Source organism: Nannospalax galili, unplaced genomic scaffold, assembly GCF_000622305.1.
Source record: "Nannospalax galili isolate Female #2095 unplaced genomic scaffold, S.galili_v1.0 scaffold114, whole genome shotgun sequence".
NCBI classification, from domain to species: Eukaryota; Metazoa; Chordata; class Mammalia; order Rodentia; family Spalacidae; genus Nannospalax; species Nannospalax galili.
Window position 1 is genome coordinate 1176005 of NW_008336930.1, and position 17281 is coordinate 1193285.

Sequence of the window (17281 nt, forward strand, 5' to 3'; positions counted from 1 at the left end):
AACTGGATTTCATGCATTCTGTTGTTTATGTTAAGGCCTATCAAGTCAAGTTAGTGTCCCCAGATGTCCCTCTGTGCAAGTTCATCCACTGGGGTCTAGTCAGCCTATCCAGAGTCACTCCCTTAATGAAGTCCTTCTTTGTCCTTCATTGATTTTATGTACATATGTTAGTGTTTGTGTGGGGGCATGTGTACCACAGCATGTAGGTAGAGCTCAGAGGACAACTAGAAAAATTTGGTTTTTCTACCACGTACATTCAGGAATTGAACTCAGGTCCTCAGGCTCAGTGGTAGGCACTTTAACTCACTAAGTCATCTCATTAGCCCTGTGATTATTTTTATTTCAATTTTATCTCCCTTTGGCCAGAGCATCAATTCCTTCAAGGAAAGGTTTTTGCTTGGTTTCATCATTATTTATTAGTCCTTGAACTCTGCCTCCACTTTCTAATGATCATAGTTTGTTCCAATAGTGCTGATTGAGTTGATGTGACTCTGTAACTCTTGCCTCTATTCATAGTCACAACATTTTAAACTGGCTCCATCTTCTTAGCAACAGTATAGCTACCAGCTTCTCAATGACTATTTTCTAATGGCCAAACTATATGGAAAGTGGACACTTTTTTGTGATGTTTCCATCCAGGGCTACATAGGCTTCTTACTAGCTTATCTCATCAGTCTAATGACCATAGGTGAATCGACTATGGCCTACTATTAGAAAACCCAGTTGTCCTGATGAGATAGATGTGTAGGCCTGCACATAGCAAAGGAGCCTGTATTAGTAACGTTTCACATTGCTATGACAAAATACCCAATGGAAACCTAAAAGATGGGTTACTTGGCACATGGTTTCATATGGCTGGTAAGTGCACTGCGTGGCGGGAGCATAGTCACATTGTAGTCAAAATTAGGAACCAAAGAGAGATGAATGCTGGCATCTGGTGCTCTCTCTCTCTCTCTCTCTCTCTCTCTCTCTCTCTCATTTATATTGAGTCTAAGACCACAGCCCAAAGAATGGTGTTGCCCACATTCAGGGTGTGTCTTCCCTATTTAGTTAAAACTCTTTGGAAAGCCTCCACAGACATACCTGGAGGTCATTCAAATCCAGTCAGTTTAACAAGAAGATTAACCTTCACGTCTTATCTTTCTGTTACTTCAATTATATATTCATATCCACTTTGAAAGACATCCTGATTGTAAGTGGAACATCGGGTTTTGCATTTGAACCTTTGGATTTCCAAATGAAATGATCAACCTTAGAAGTTAAACCAAAACAATGGTCTGAATTTAAGAAAACTAATTCATTGTGCCTTCAGGAAAGAGAAAGGAAGTGTGATTCAGAAAGCCTTCTAGAAATTTTGCATAAAATGGTACTCCTGCCTCAAACATTATTTGGAATTCCTGAACTTTTCTTATGTGCAATTTATAATATCCTCATCCTCTCTAAAAAGATATTAATGCAGGGTATCCCAATTTTATTTATTACCTACACTATAAATGTTTACTGTTCTTGTAACCCATCTATTAATATATACCCAAGATTAAAATAGAAACTGACTTAAAGTACTTCAATTAAATTTTAAATGGAATCTAATATCCCGCTGTAATAATAGAGGACCAGTGTTGTTGCCATGAGTAGATATTGAAAGATGTTGTTTAATAATAAGAAAAATACAATGAAAAAATAGCTTGGTTCCCTCTTAAGTAGTTGCAGCACATTTTTGTCCATACCAAACCCTAAATGTGCTCTTTGAGCTTTCACTGTTGAGAGTCTATTAAAGATCAGCCAGTCTCCAAATTTATTTTTCTCTTCAGCCTATTAAGAACATTAAAGGAACTTTTGTCCCAGTGATTGACTGATCTGGTTACTTTCCTCATGTATCACTTATAAAAGTTTGTGCCTTCTGGTGATACACCCCAAGTTATGCATACTACAGTGGCATCCATGCCTGCTAATATGCATTCCTTAGACATAGCACTGATGTTATAGGCCTCAGCAAAGTCATAGCCAATTATGTGATCTCTGATGAAAGATAATATAACATTGAACTATACCAGAATTCAAACAGGAAGAAGCTTCAACAGATGGAGAGTCAAGTTAATTCTCTGGCCAGTTTGTACATCATACATCATTGATTTTGTAAAAATTTTAAAATCTGTCCCACTTGGTTCTAAATCCTCTAGGCCACTGTGAATGTTCAGCTTATAATTTAGTTTATATTCTGAAATGTTTTTATTATCCAAAGAAGGAGAACTTTTGGTCAAGGAAAGTCTTATGGGTTAAAACAAAGACCTGCATTGGTGTTCTAGTTTGGATCTCACAGCCAGTCTTTTTGTGTTTTAGATGAGCTATCAAGCATGTATTTTTGTTGCTTTAAACCATGTGGTCAGATTCCTTCCATATGACACATTGAGTCCCTTTATAATAGTTTCAGTGACTTTAAGTCTCATTATTTGAACAGAAAATATCTTCTGGTTATTTTATTGTTGCACAATGCCAAATGTTTAAGCAGTTTAATTAAAAATGGTGATGATTTCCCAAGCAAAGTCCAATTGTAAAGAGCATTTTTCAGCTACTGGAGATAACATTCACTTGCAGAGAATTCATCTTACTACCATCAGGTGGTCAAGGAAACAAGTTGGAAGCATACCGAGGTCTGCATAATTAATCACAGCAAGCATATGTTCTTAAATTCCATATATTCAAAGGAAATACCAGCTTCTCTTTCACCACTGTAAAGACATCATCTTGAGAACTATACACATTGCTCTTGCTTGTGTTGGCAGCCTCAATGTCTTATTATACAAATAAAACACACTCATTATAGAAAATTGAAAAGGAAGGAAAAGAAGAATGAAATAAGATTTACAGTCACTTTTGGAAGAGATGTATCCTTGTTCTGGAATGTGTTACTGAATATATTAAAGCTGTAATGAAATGCTTCTTCTAATCATGTGGTTGTTAAATTAAAAAATTTTATATAAACAAAACTGAACCTTAAAAAAAAAGAATGATCTGCAATGTCACAATACAGAAATACCATCCTAGTTATATAACTTGGTTTGCTTTCTAGACTTCCATTCTTTGTATAATTTCTCTTATACTGTATATTTAGTTACCTATATATTAGGTAACAATGTGTGATGTTTGGTTTTAATTATCAATGCAACACAATCTAGAGTCACCTGGAAAAAGAGACTCAATAAGGAATTTTCTAGATGAGGTGGCCTGTGGGCATGTCTTTGAGGATTGCTGTGACTATGTTACTTGATGGGGGAAGATCCAGGCTAAAAGTGGGTGGCACCATTCCCTAGGTTTAAGTCTTGAATTGTATAAGAAAGCTAGTTGGGCAGTAGACATGCATGTTTTCAATTCTCTCTGTTCTTGACTTACAGATGTGACTAGCTGCATCAAGTTCCTACATTGACTTCCCTGTAGTCATGAACAGTAACTTGGAATTTTGAGATTTAATAAACCATTTCTTTCCTCTTGCTTTTTTTTTTTTTAGCTTTAGAGTACTTAACTTTTTCATGCTGGGATTGAACCAGGCCCTCCCATATGCTAGGCAAGTGTTATAGCCCAGTCCTACTTTGGGATGGTTACATTTTATTTTAAGTTACTGTATTCAGTAATTATCTATTTAGATCCACTTCTTTTTGATATAGTACTTGAAACCACAGCTAGAGCAATAAGACAAGAGAAAGAAATTAAAGGGCTAGTGACAATAAAAGAAGACAAATTATCCCTATTTGCACATGATATGATATTACACATAATAGATCCCAAAATTATAGCAGAAAATTTCTAGAAATGATCAACACTTTCATCAAAGTGGCAGGTACAAAAATCAATTTATAAAAATCACTAACTTTTATATATACCAATAACAAGAAGTCAGAGGAAGAGTTCGGGGAAACACTCCTATTCTCAATCACCTCAGAAAGTATCTAGTAATAAACCAGTCCAAGGACATTAAGTTCTCTACAATGAAGACTGTTAATCTTTGAAGAAAGAGATTATAGAAGACGCTAGAAGTTGGAAAGACTTTCCATGTTCATGAGTTGTTAGAAATAATACTGAAAATAACCATCCTACCAAAAGCAAGTTACAGCCTCATTGCAATCCCAATAAAAATTTCCATGGTATTTTTCACAGAAATAGAAAAAAAATCCTAAAATTCATATGGAACCACAAAGACCCACAATAACCGAAGCAATCCTGAACAAAAAGAGCAATGCTGAAGGGATTACCATAGCAGATTTCAAACTATATTACAGAGCTATAGTAATTAAAAACTATGTATGGTAATGACACCAAAACATACATGTAGATCAAGGAAAAAAAATAGAAGACCCAAACATGAGTGAACACAATTACAGCCACTTGATATTTGACAAGAATACGCACTAGAGGAAAGACAGTACCTTCAACAAATGGAGCTGGGAAAACTGGATCTCTACCTGTAGAAGAAGGGGATTGGACCCATATATGTACAAAAATAAATTTCAACTGGATCAAACACCTCAATGTGAAACCTGAAACTATTGAAACTGTTAGAAGAAAACATTTGCAGTACCCAACAAGATACAGGTGCAGGAAAGGACTTTCTAAATTGGACTTCCTTAGCTCAGGAATTAAGTTCAGCAATTGACAAAAGGGACCCCATTGAACTAATAGAGTTCTGTACAGCAAAGGAAGGATCCAGTCAAGTGAAGACATCTACAGATAGAGAATCTTTGCCAGAAATACATCTGATAGAGGATTAGTTTCCAGAGTATATAAAGAACTCATAAGCCTTTCCTATTGCTTTTTGTTAAGGTATTTTATCACAGCAACAGAGATGAAACTATAACACTATGCATATGTGATATCCCATTGTGACAACAGTCCACATTTATTTAGCTAGGTTCCCATTGATAAATGTGTCTTATGTCCAGCTTCATCAAGTGACCACCCCTTACCAGAGAGACATCTACATAATAAATGAAACCTATAACAAACCTGGTTTGAAGTGTCAAAATCAAATACATAACATCATGACAGATGCTTAAAGATTGGTCACGATAGAAAAAAAAAAAAACTTCTTTAAGATAGTGCTACTTTGTTGTATAGTATTTAAACTGTCTATGGAATTTTGTACCATCACTTAGTGTTGTGCTAAAATATAGGTATAAATCACCTTTGTGCAAGATGAATTAGTTTTTTCTCATTTTAAAAAAATTTTAATGTATCGTCAAAATAGAAGTTTATTAGATAGATTAGGGAAAATCTGTAGGATATAAACATGACAAGAATTTGAAAAGATAAACCATCTGTTATTTTAGGTCCAGTAACCTGGCCCCTGGTCAGACTGTTGTAGGTTGTATTTTCACACAGGGTAGAATACCACACATGAAATTAGAAGTCCTACAAGCTAAGGCTGTCAGTCACCTCAGAAATAGTGCTACTTCATTCCTGATTCCATGCATTTGAAACATCCACTCTGTCGCATTAAAGCTATTTCTACTACTGCATGCAGGAATCTCATTAGACTTTAAGTGTAAATTGTATTAAGTATATTCACACTGCCATGCAAACAATCCTCAAAATTCTCTGTCTTTGAATTTCATTCCCCTACATGTCTTGTATAACTGGCATCATCAGTATTTGTTAAGAGTTTTTTGTGGGTTTTATTTTGGGTTTTATGTGTGTGTGTTTTAATATTTTGACTGCATGTAAGTGGTGTACCACAAATGTACAATGCCAATGGAAGTGAGAAGTGGGTGTGTGATCCTCTAGAACTGGATTTACAGGGGATTGTTAGCCACTTTGTGGTGCTGGAAACTGAACCTTTGTCTTCTGCAAGAACAGCCAGTGCCCTTAATCACTGAGCCATCATCCCCTTTGTGAGTTTTTGATTGGCTTATTTGACTTAACACTGTGGCTTCCACATTCATCCATGTTCCATCACGGGTCAGATTCCTGATTCTTCTTAAGGTGAATAACATCTCACCATTACCACATCTTGTCTATCCATTAATCTGTGAAAGGATAATTATAAATGTTTTCTGCTTCCACAGTTTGATTGCTATAAATCAAGCTGCTATGAACTTGAGTGTACAATCTCTGTTAGCTCTCTGGGTTGGATCTATTACAGAAACAAGTGTAACAGCAATGTAGTATAATGAAGCTCTTAAACATATCAAAGTATATTTTGTAATGCCTAATATGTATGTTTACAAAGCACTAGTTACTCATAATAATATAAACTTTGAAGCTAGAAGAATGTTTGTCTTGTTCAGAATTTCTCAGATGGTGGTGTAGAAATTAAAGTGCTGTTGGGCCAGGAGGTATTTTAATTTGGTTCTCTGTTGCTATGATAAAACACTGAGCAATGGAGCTGGAGAGCTGGCTCAGTGGTTAAGAGCATTGGTTGCTCTTTCAGAAGACCCAGGTTCAAATCCCAGCACCCACATGGTGGCTAACAACTATCTGTAACTCCAGTTCCAGGGAATCCAACGCCCTCTTCTGAATTCCACAGACATTATACAACATGGGTACACTTACACACATATAGATGAAAATAATATAATACTTTTAAAAACTGCTGAGCAAAATCAACTTGGGAAGGCTAGGTTTATTTGGCTTATACTTCAACATCATAGTTTATCATTGAGGGAAGGCAGGGCAAGAGCTCAGAGCAGGAACCTGGAGGCAGGAGCTGAAACAAAGACCATGGAGGAACAGTTCTTACCAGCTTACTTCCTCTGGCCTGATCAACTACTTTTCTTATACAGCCCAAGTGCCCAGGGATGGCAGTGTCCACAGTAGGCTATGCCCTTCTACCATGGACTAATAATTAAGAAAATGCTTCTCAGACATGTAAACCAATCTGATAGAAGAGATTCCTCAACTGAGGTCTCTTCTTCCCAAGTGACTAGTTTGTATCATGTTGACAAAAAATAACCAACCGAGGAGATCCACATTTAAAAATTTTTTTAAATTAAAAATGAACCATTAGCTTTGTTTATTTTATAATGCACACACCACACAAATACACACACATACAAAATGTAACTAGCATAACAAACTCATTATTATGTGAGTAACATGGTTTGGGATGGGACTAAATAAGACGTTTATGGCTTTTAGTTAGATTTTTTTAAATAGCAAAAATGGGAGGTGGAGAGGTGATTTAGCCATTAAGAGCCCTTGACGCTCTTCCAGAGGACTTGAGCTTGGTTCCCAGAACCTATATGAGTGACTTACAACTGTTTATAACTCCAGCTCTTGGGGATCTGAAACCTGGCCTCCACAGGCACTCAAACACACATGGCATACAGAGAGAGAGGGAAAGAGACAGAGACAAAAACAGAGAGAGATAGAGGTATACACATAGATAAAAATACTCGGGAGGCAGAGGCAGGCAGATCTCTGTGAGTTCAAGGCCAGCCTGGTCTATATAGTGAGTTCCAGGACAGCTGGGGCTACAGGGAGACCCTGTCTCAAAAAGACCAAAAAATACATAAATAAATAAACAATAAATAAACAAACAAACAAATAAACGTTTAAAAGAATTATCAAAATCAAAGGACTGGAGAAATGGCTCAGTGTTTAAGAACACTGGCTGCTCTTACAGAAGACCCAGGTTCAGTTCCCAGTACCCACATGGTGGCTAATAACCATCTGTATCTTCAGTTCCACGGGATCTGATGCCTTCTTCTGGCCTCTTCAGCCACTACACACATGGTGCAGTTACATACATGCAAGCAAAATGCTCATATACATAAAAAATAAATAAAATAAGAAATACCAAAACTAACAAAGTCACACTTGAGTATCTGATGCTTAGGAAACACTAAAAATAAATCAGGAAAAGCAGTCAGACCCAAAACAAACCTTTCATATTCCTTCCCTTTCTACTGTTTTTTGTTTGTTTTTGTCATCTCAGAAACTGTTCCTTTCAGCCTGAACCCATCTAACTCATGTATTTTGGGATTCTATACAGAATTCACACAATTTACAGTTAGTTTTCTCTAGAACTGCTGTTGGGGTAGGTAATTCAATCCGAATCACTCAAACTTTCTGTAACCTTTACACACACAGATTTTGATAGAACAATCCACGCTGAAGTGTATTATCTGAGTTGCACCAAATCAAACCTGTCTTTTTATACTGCTGTCAGCCACACAAATCATAGACTTTGGAAACATGGTCTAAATGTTTTCATGACATTGAATAGAGTGACCAGAACAAATTCATTTGTGTTTCAAACTTTAGCAGCTGCCATTGTACTTGCTGCTGCTGTCACTGCCTTGCAAGTCCATCTTAGCTGACTTAAACTCACTGTTAGTCTCCAATCAGAAATTTTAAAGCAATATAGAATCCTGCATGTGAAGACCAGATAAACTAAAGAATTGGCATGGAATATAATCTCATTTGAGGTTATTAGTCACATAAATGTATCTGAGAGATTTTGTCATCTGTAAGTCCAGCTGTGTTTCCCTCATGGCATGAGTCAATGGTGTTTAGAGATTTCTCTGGAGAGTCAGTCTTTCATATCATTTTCCCATTACAAATTCAGTTAACTGAATCACAGTCTATGTTTCAACTACAAAGACAAAATGTTTCAGGACTGTTTTAGGCAATTGTGATGCTGGTGACAGATGAGTAATATGTTTGTTGTTTTGTGATTGACAAACTGAATCTTCACTGTCCCATCTATGTTCCCATGGACAAATGGAACCAGCTACTTCCACTCCAGTTCCCCACCCACATTCACTAGGAGCTTACTATTTGGTGTTCATGGGAGGGAGCTAACTATAAATCGAAGTCTATACATCTCTGAGAATTTCATTAATACTCTAATGCACTTCTCATTAACTTTTTTAGTGTTTTACATATTATTTTTCTCAAAAATTGATTTAAACTTGGAAAATGAAGGCTTTAAAATATGAACTCTCTGCCACAATTTTTCATGTGTGTAGCTATTCCTTCATGAGAATGAATCTAAGTAATCCTGATTTTTATTGCTTCTCATTTGGCCTGTCTCATCATATGAGGAGACTGGCTTAAAAATCATCCACACTTCATTTCTTGGGACTTTAATCTGCTCACTCTGCAATTTCTCTCAGCCTCTGTATGTATCAGAACCATCCCACCTCCTGCCTTTCCTGACTTATCAGCTAGTTACTCTCCCATGGTAAATAAAGGAATTTCCTTCTCTCTGCTTCTGGCCTGTTTGCCATTGACATTAAAGTACAATAGTTGTGAAAAGTCACAAAGAATGTGATGAATATGATGAAATGAATTTTCTTATAATTTAACTGCAATAGGCCTTTTAAAGGGAAATTTAGCTAGTCTGTTATTTTTTTTCTCATTCCATCTCTATACCATGTGTTACCAAGGGCAGAGCTCTACCTCCAAGAGCCTCCCAGAATGGTCATTTGTCTGCTCCATGTGAAATAGGACTCTGTGTTCAAATCAGCTTTTCATTTCTCATTTTGCAATTTAAGCTCCCAGTCAGCCACCAGGAAATGTTGTTTGGAACACGACAGACACTAAAGTCTTACTTAATTGGGAGCAAGTAAAAGCCATGGAGAATGAATCAGAAGTAACTGGCTATAAGGTAAGTCTTGATTGGACTGCTTTACTTTTCCCACATTGAATAACATGTTCCAAGGGAAGCTAGGTGGAAATTAAATGCTTAAAATGTTGATAGAGTGGTTTCTGTAATCTAATTTGGGTGTAAGTGCCTTAATTTCTTTTCAGTTGCTGTGATGAAGTATTCTGACATGCAAGTCAGGGGAGTGAGTTTTCACTGTACCCCACTATTCCAGGTTACAATCCATCGTTGTGGGGAAGTCAAGGCAACACGAACCTGAAGCAGTTGGTGATATCCACAGCCAAGAACATAGAGAGAAGGCACACATGCTTGCTTACTGCTCAGCTCACTTTCTCCCCTCTTAGACCGTTTAGGACCCAACCTCAGGGAACAGTGGCCTGAGTCTTCCCCATCAATTAACATAATCAAGACAGTTCCCCACAGACATGTCCAAAGCCTAACCTTACCTACACATTACCTCATTTAGAATCTTTTCCCAGGTCAAGTTCCCCAATTAAAACTAACCATCACAAAAAGCATCAGGCTTTTGATAACAAGAGCACCTCCCCACAAATATCTCATTTGTTAAATACAGTTATATGAGACAATTCTGTTTATGTGGGATTTCAAATACAATAGTGATAAAATGCATGTATTCTACTTTTGATGATCACTAAACACTATTTTAAAAACAACTAAGTATTTGCCATGATTCCTTGGCCTCTCCCTGAAGGTCCATAAAACAGGTCCCTGCCTACTCTCTCCATCCTCACTGTCAGCATTTTGGGAGAGGGGTAGAGGCAGGAGGGACAGCTCCCCACTGTCACCCTCACACCTCAACTCAGCTAAGCAAGATTCATGGCTTCATCACAGTGAAGAATTTCAGGAAGAGTCAATATGTAAAGCAGAATTGGGGTTTAAGAGAGATGCTTTTAAATGGGCTTAAGCAGGAGGGTGAAGAGAAAGAGAGGTACTCAGAAGGACAGACAAGACACACTCCAGAACGTGGATATGGGCTTCTCAAATAAGAGTCACAAAAAAGAAGACATCTCAAGTGTGGGTCCTGGCTCCTCAAGGGAGACTGACAGCTCATTGTTTTTAACAATAATTGAATATAGCATAGTACTGAGCCTCGATACTATCTTAAAAGAGTTGTAAGAGCCTTAAATGAGATCATCAGATGATTCCTGAGAAGTAACTGACAGATTACTGTTGGAAAGGTAAAAGCCTAGTTCACAGGGATTTTGGAAAGTAGGATTTCTTTACTGTAATCAAAGGTTAATCATTTTACTTGAGATATCAGGAGATGACTGATCAAAGGAAAGAGATCCTGTCCAAGGTCATATATATGCAGGCTGTATACTTAATTCATTGTTACCTTAACAGAAAATATCTATATAGTTAAAGAATGTTGACTGTATGTGGATAGCTTTTACAACAGATGTTAATTGTACAAAATCCTTGTTTCTTGGCTGGAGCGAGGCTTCAGTCTATCTCCGAATAAGGGTTCCACTCCTTTCTCATGTCCCCATAATCTGTCAACCTCTCCATCTTGCCTCTCTCACCAGTGCCCGATCTAACAGAGCTCGTCCATGAAGGAATTCACTCTTCCCCAACCTTGATTTTGAAGCCCTTGTGATTCTTTGTTTGTTCATATTTAAGACCTACAGTCTCAGCTGGGAATGCACTTCATATTCTCAGGATATAGAATCACAGACAAAACAATGTGATTTCAACATAACAAGTTTAGTGAAGGAAATGAATAAAAGCAGGCAATATAACAAGTGTGTCTGTTTATGCATTTTAGGTTTTCTATAGGACTAGCAGTCAAAATAATGTACAAGTGCTAAACACAAATAAAACTTCAGCTGAACTCTTGCTGCCCATCAAAGAGGACTACATTATTGAAGTCAAAGCCACAACTGATGGAGGGGATGGCACCAGTAGTGAGCAGATCAGGATTCCAAGAATTACTAGTACGTTGATTGAATGCATTTCCCCCTTCACTTATATCACTGTTATTGGCTTCCATAATGAGTCAGGCAATGGACCCCTGGCTATCCATTTTTCCCAGCATGCCTTTGGAATGCATGGAAGACATACTATGAAGATAATGGGAAACCCTCTAAAGTGGTGCAAAAAAGGAAAGGAGAAAAGGACAAGAAAAGACATTAAGGGTTATTTAGCAGATTTTTATTGTTTGAAATTGTTTCTTTATTCGGAGTTATACCTACAATTGCCTTTGTATTATCTGCACAAGAATAATTCCCTAAGTACTCTTCAAGGGTAGTATTGAACTAAGTTTCCCTAGTTTTACTATTGTTAGGCACAGTAGAGGCAGCCTATAAAACAGGGCACAAGAGTCTAGGCCAGGAAGATCCTGAGTTCTAGAGCAGCCTAGGCTACATAGTGAGTTCAAGTGAGTTCAAGACCAGCCTGAGCTACATAGTGAGATCCTGTCTTAAAAAATGATAGTAATATTCCAATTGTTTGCTTCCCACAAATTATAGATAAAACATCAGGTTTTTTTCCAATGGATGAATTAACATTGTTAAAGGCAGAATCTATTTATGTATGCTGACAAAGAAATGCCTGTTTTTTTAAATCTGCTTCTAATTTCATGGGAGGTTCTCATTAACTTTTCCTTTTGAAAGCAAATGAAACTATTTTACTATAGAAATTTCAGTTTCAGAGTTAAAAGAAACAGACCCTGGAATACATATTTTCTCAGCAAAAAGGCAAAAGAAATTTTATCTTTACTTTTAAATTCTGTCCAGACTTCTCAAGCCTTAATTAAAGTACTGTAGAGCCTATCTTGTCTTAATCTCCTTTGTGGCTCTTAATGACACAAATAACATTGATCCCTCTTTCCATTTATTAACCTTGACCTAGACTATAGTACTGGACAATCAAGACTTGGCAACCATTGCCTTTAATATTAGAAAACATATTGATTGACATTAGCAACTGGGCGACAGGGAGAAATTTTATTTTCCATAAAATCATTGACTACAATATCTAGACTAAAATACACAATTCCAACTTTCCAAAGAAAATGGCAGCTACTTATCATAGCCCTGAGTTGTGCAAGACAGTCTTTAAAAACCATTTCAGACTGGAGACTCTGCTAAAAGTGTGTTCAATTCAATAGACCAAAACTGGGGCTAATTAACACTCATTATCATGATTACATTAGGTTTTTTTTTAAGATTTTTTAAATTAGGTGTGTGCATGTGTGTATCCTGAAGAGGCCAGAAGAAGTCATCTGATATCCTGGACATGGGTGTTGGGAACCAAACTTGGGTTCTCTGCAAGAGTATATGTACTCTTAGCCACTAAGCACTCTCTTGTGCCCTGATTATTTTAGCTTTTAAAATGAGCACATGCTTCTTTTTACCTGCATAGTGCAAGGTCAGGAGTTAACCTGACAGTACTCACAAAGGGACACTGGCACAGGACTAAGTACTATGGTTCTTAGTGGCAGAAGGGATTACAGTTTGCGGGCTGCTGAATCTGAAGCAGTTGTTCCATCTGACACCTGCCTTCTGGCTGATCTTGCATAGACTAGTGACTACACAGAGATGTCTCCAAAAATTGACTTTTACTTGACTCCTTTTATAAAAATGATGTTTCATAGTATGTATACTAATGAATCTGCATAAACTAGAAACAGGCACGTTTTCCAAACCTTTATCCAAAAAAGCTTTCTTTAATTAATCAAGTTATCTCACCAATTGTTGGAGATCAAGTCTAATTGTTTTCACAATGATGAAGTTAATTTTCCAATTTCAATTAAAGGTAAATTATACTAAATGAGCAAATATTGGAGTCATTTAGGAACATTTGGACACATAGGAGTTTTGTAAGTCCCTGTAGCATCTAATGTGTGCTGTACATGAATATTAATAATTAACTTGGGCTCCTACATTAGGCTTCTGTTGTGATTTGATTGTGATAGGAGAAGCATCACTTTTGCTTTGCATCTAAGTCCATTCAGACTACCACTACAGAAGCATCATAAACATGGTATGTTATTACTATAGATTACTCATGTTTTTGGAGGCTGGGAAATTCAAAATCAATGTGCCTGCAGATTCACAAACATTTCTCAAGGGTGCCATCTCTGACTGTTACAGAGGGAACTGAGGTTCCTTTTTTGGGTTCTGAATCTCATTAATAAAAGAATTTAGAAACGGACTTGACAAGAAACTCCAGGACAGTTTTATTAGAGTTTAACAGGGAAAATTTCATGGCAGGGAAGCTTATAAATCTTGGTAGCTATCCAGAGGTGGGAGATAGAGAAGAGGAAGAGAGAAAGTCAACCATGCTTTTGCAATGAAGGTCGGATACATGATGAAGTGGGGAGAGCGGGGGAGCATCAAATAATGAGTGAAAATTCCCAAAGTTACTGGGATTGCATGCTCAGCCTGTTGGCTGAAATTAAATAAATAAATAAATAAATAATAAATAAATAAATAAATAAATAAATAAATAGAATAAAAATAGAAAGACTTGTCAGAGTGAGGACCCAGAAAAGCAGACAGGCTACATGATACAGGCTCCATAGTGCTCCTTCATGGAAGGTCAACCAGAGACTGCATCAAGCATGGACTCATGGGAGCCAATAATACACTATCTCATTAAGGTCATTAAGGAGATAACTATTCCTGCCATTTTCTTAGCATGGCTTCACATGACTCAGGTTTGGACCCTGGGTCAGATAATTGAAAGGGCCAGGGCCAGAAGTAGAACTCATTGGTGTTTTTTGAATGTTTTTTATTTATTTTTATTTTTTGTGTATGAGTGTTATAACTGCATGTCTATAAGTACACCCATGTCATGCAATGCCTGAGGAGGACAGAAGAGGGCATTAGTCTCCCTAGAACTAGAATTATGGATGGTTGTTAGGTGCCATGTGGGTGCTGGGATTCAAACCCAGGGGGTCTGCAAGAGCAGTCTGTGCTTTTAACCACTAAGCCATCTCTTCAGCCCCTAGAACTAATTGTTTGACCAGGAGAAAGTAGCTTTGCCTTAATGCTCTTCAGAAAAGCTCAGATACCTTTACCTTTTCATATGGAATTTAAATTCTCAGGTATGGCAAAAATGATGTGTACCTTTCTGGTGTTAGCAGGGAAACAGAAAGTGAAGTTCAAAGACTCAAGGGCCTCCAAGGCTACTATAACATGAGTATTTTCAGAACTGGGGACAAGATTTCAACATACAATTCTGGAGGGACCAGAAACATTCATTCTCTAGCAACCTGATTGCAGATTGCTACAGTTCTTACTAATAAACTGTTTATCATATTTGACAGGTATGGATGCAAGAGGATCCACTTCAGCCATCTCAAATGTCCACCCTATGTCAGGTTATATATCCATCGTTCTGTTCTTTATTGTAAATACCTTGTGATGTTAGAATTTTTTACTATTCACTGGAAAGTTAATTGGTTCTTAAAAACAAAGTGCTTTCTGAAACAGTGATTATGCATGTTTTTTTCAACTATGTGTTTTTAAATTTCTACTCCATTATAGGTAAAATATGAATATAATAAAAACAGTAAATCCTTTTAGAGGAATCTGAAATGCCTTAATATTTGCTTGATAAACCAAAGGAATTTGCATATTACATACTGCAAACTTTTGATATAAATATTCTTAAACAATGAGTTTAAACAATGCCTATGGGTCACAACTCACATAATGTCATGAACAAATACACAGTATAAACATACAGTACACACATGCACAGTACACACACAGTAGACACATAACATACAGTATACACACACAGTATCCACACACACAATACACATGCATACAAATATGCACACAATACATGCACACATTTTTCCCTACATTGAAAAACTCCTTGTTTAATCCAAATGCTTTTTACCCATTGTTATATCATTACTTGTAAGGCTTAATCAGCATCATTTTTGAAATACCAATTTGAATTCCAAGGAGTCAAAAAATGCATTCAGACAGTTATTATGCAGGAAAAGAGAGTGGCCTGTGATTTAAGAATATTGTTAGAAAATATGTTCTGGACTCCAGGACTGACCTTTGGTTCAGCGCACCGCTCCATGGTGTTGAGACCTCACTAGTCACTTTGTCCTCACGTGTGTCTCGATTATTCATCTATAAAAAGCAGTGGTAATAATATTTCATTATTCTTTTTCTACTGCAAGACTTAGTTGATCAAAACAAGGAGGAACACGGGAAATCATGTGTCCTCCCAGATGCATTGTTCCTATGCAGATTCTGATCATGAACTTTCTTAAGCATTTTGTGAACCCGGCACTTTGTTGATGCTTGCGTTCCTCACTCTTGGCAGTGCTCTGTTTCCGTCAAAGATGGAAATTGAACTGAGTGAATAGTGCGGCATCATTTGGTTTTGTTCATATTTAGAAAGAAAAAGATGGAAGCAAAATGAATACATTTTATCCTGCCTCAAAAATGAAAACAAAGATAATAAAGAACTTGGTCCCTTCACACGTAAAAATAAGCTGCCAAGCTTTATCAAAACTTCATAGAAAAAATAAGAAAAACCCACATTTTAGTCCAAACATTAAACAAAATTCACAAAGTTCTCCATTTCTAATTTCTGGTTCCATTAAGAGACCCTCTCTGTGTTTGGACAGCTGAGATGGTTTTTAAATGAAATTCCACTGTCTGTCTCAGTGAGTGAGGCAGGCTCTTTGGTTCCTGAGTTACATTTGTAATGGTACATGGTGATGCTGCTGGCTTTGGTACAGATGATTCAGTCTTTCAATGTGATTTTCAAAGGACTGTTGAAGACATGACTTCATAGCAATAGGTGAAGGATAGGAAAACCAGCAGATTTCAGTTTTAGACATTCAGAAATATTTTTTTATCTCTTGCCTACCAATTTCGTATTTTGCTAGAACTCATTCTTATTTTCAAAGGTAGCAGAATTGGAAAACAACAGTATAGCTATCAAGAAAGAAGAAAAAAATAACAAAATTCTGATATCCCTTTAAAATACCACTTTTTATTTAGAGATTACATCTAAGATAAAGTCACTATGTGAAAAGGAGAGCATTTTTTTTAAGATTCTCTGTATAGACTGTATATATTGTACATATCTAGAAAAATCCAAATGATTAACTGATTTCATACAACCATTGGTATTTCCAGTCAAAAAGGTGGGAACAATTCTCCCATGCTTGTATTTTATGGTACATGTAACAGAGCTGCACCTTTTTATTATCTAATAATTCCTATAATTGGTTCCTATGCTTTTCATTTGCAAGATAGTTATTCTCCTGTTTCATGTTATTTCTACCAATATATCTCCATGAGATGTGGATACTGTTTCATATTGAAAAGTCAAAATTTAATCTTTAAATTCCTGTGTGTGTATCCTATGGTTATCTGTATGTATTATTTTCTGATATTCTAATAAAATTTATAACAATCAAATGCTCCTGCATTGCTCATTGTGGCTTCATCAAAGGAAACCTCTTCATGCAGAAGAGGAGGGACCCATAATAGTCACACTAATGCTGCCACTGTCTACACTTTTCAGCCAACGTTTAACTTTCCCATATTTTAAGAGAATATATTGAAATTATTTTTATGCTATTGTAATTCAGTAAATTCATCATTTTGAAACAATGGCTTCTGTGTTCAAGGTATTTCACCTTTGCACAAGTAAATGACAGACAAAACAGGATAT

The 17281-nt window shown here is 36.6% G+C and overlaps 1 protein-coding gene across 8 annotated transcripts in view; it reads left to right on the top strand.

Moving 5' to 3' along the window:
• The window catches only part of Cntn3 (contactin 3), a 471390-nt gene extending 454379 nt beyond the window's left edge, over positions 1 to 17011 (top strand). For 7 of the 8 annotated variants that reach the window (XM_029562809.1, XM_029562808.1, XM_029562810.1 and 4 more), the window contains 3 exons: positions 9492 to 9604; positions 11388 to 11556; positions 14895 to 17011. In XM_029562809.1, the coding sequence (XP_029418669.1) occupies positions 9492 to 9604; positions 11388 to 11556; positions 14895 to 14992 (380 nt within the window). In that variant the 3' untranslated portion in view covers positions 14993 to 17011. The remainder of the gene's footprint in view (positions 1 to 9491; positions 9605 to 11387; positions 11557 to 14894) is intronic. The other variant, XM_029562814.1, reaches the window with a different exon arrangement.
• Positions 17012 to 17281: the final 270 nt, after the last annotated feature.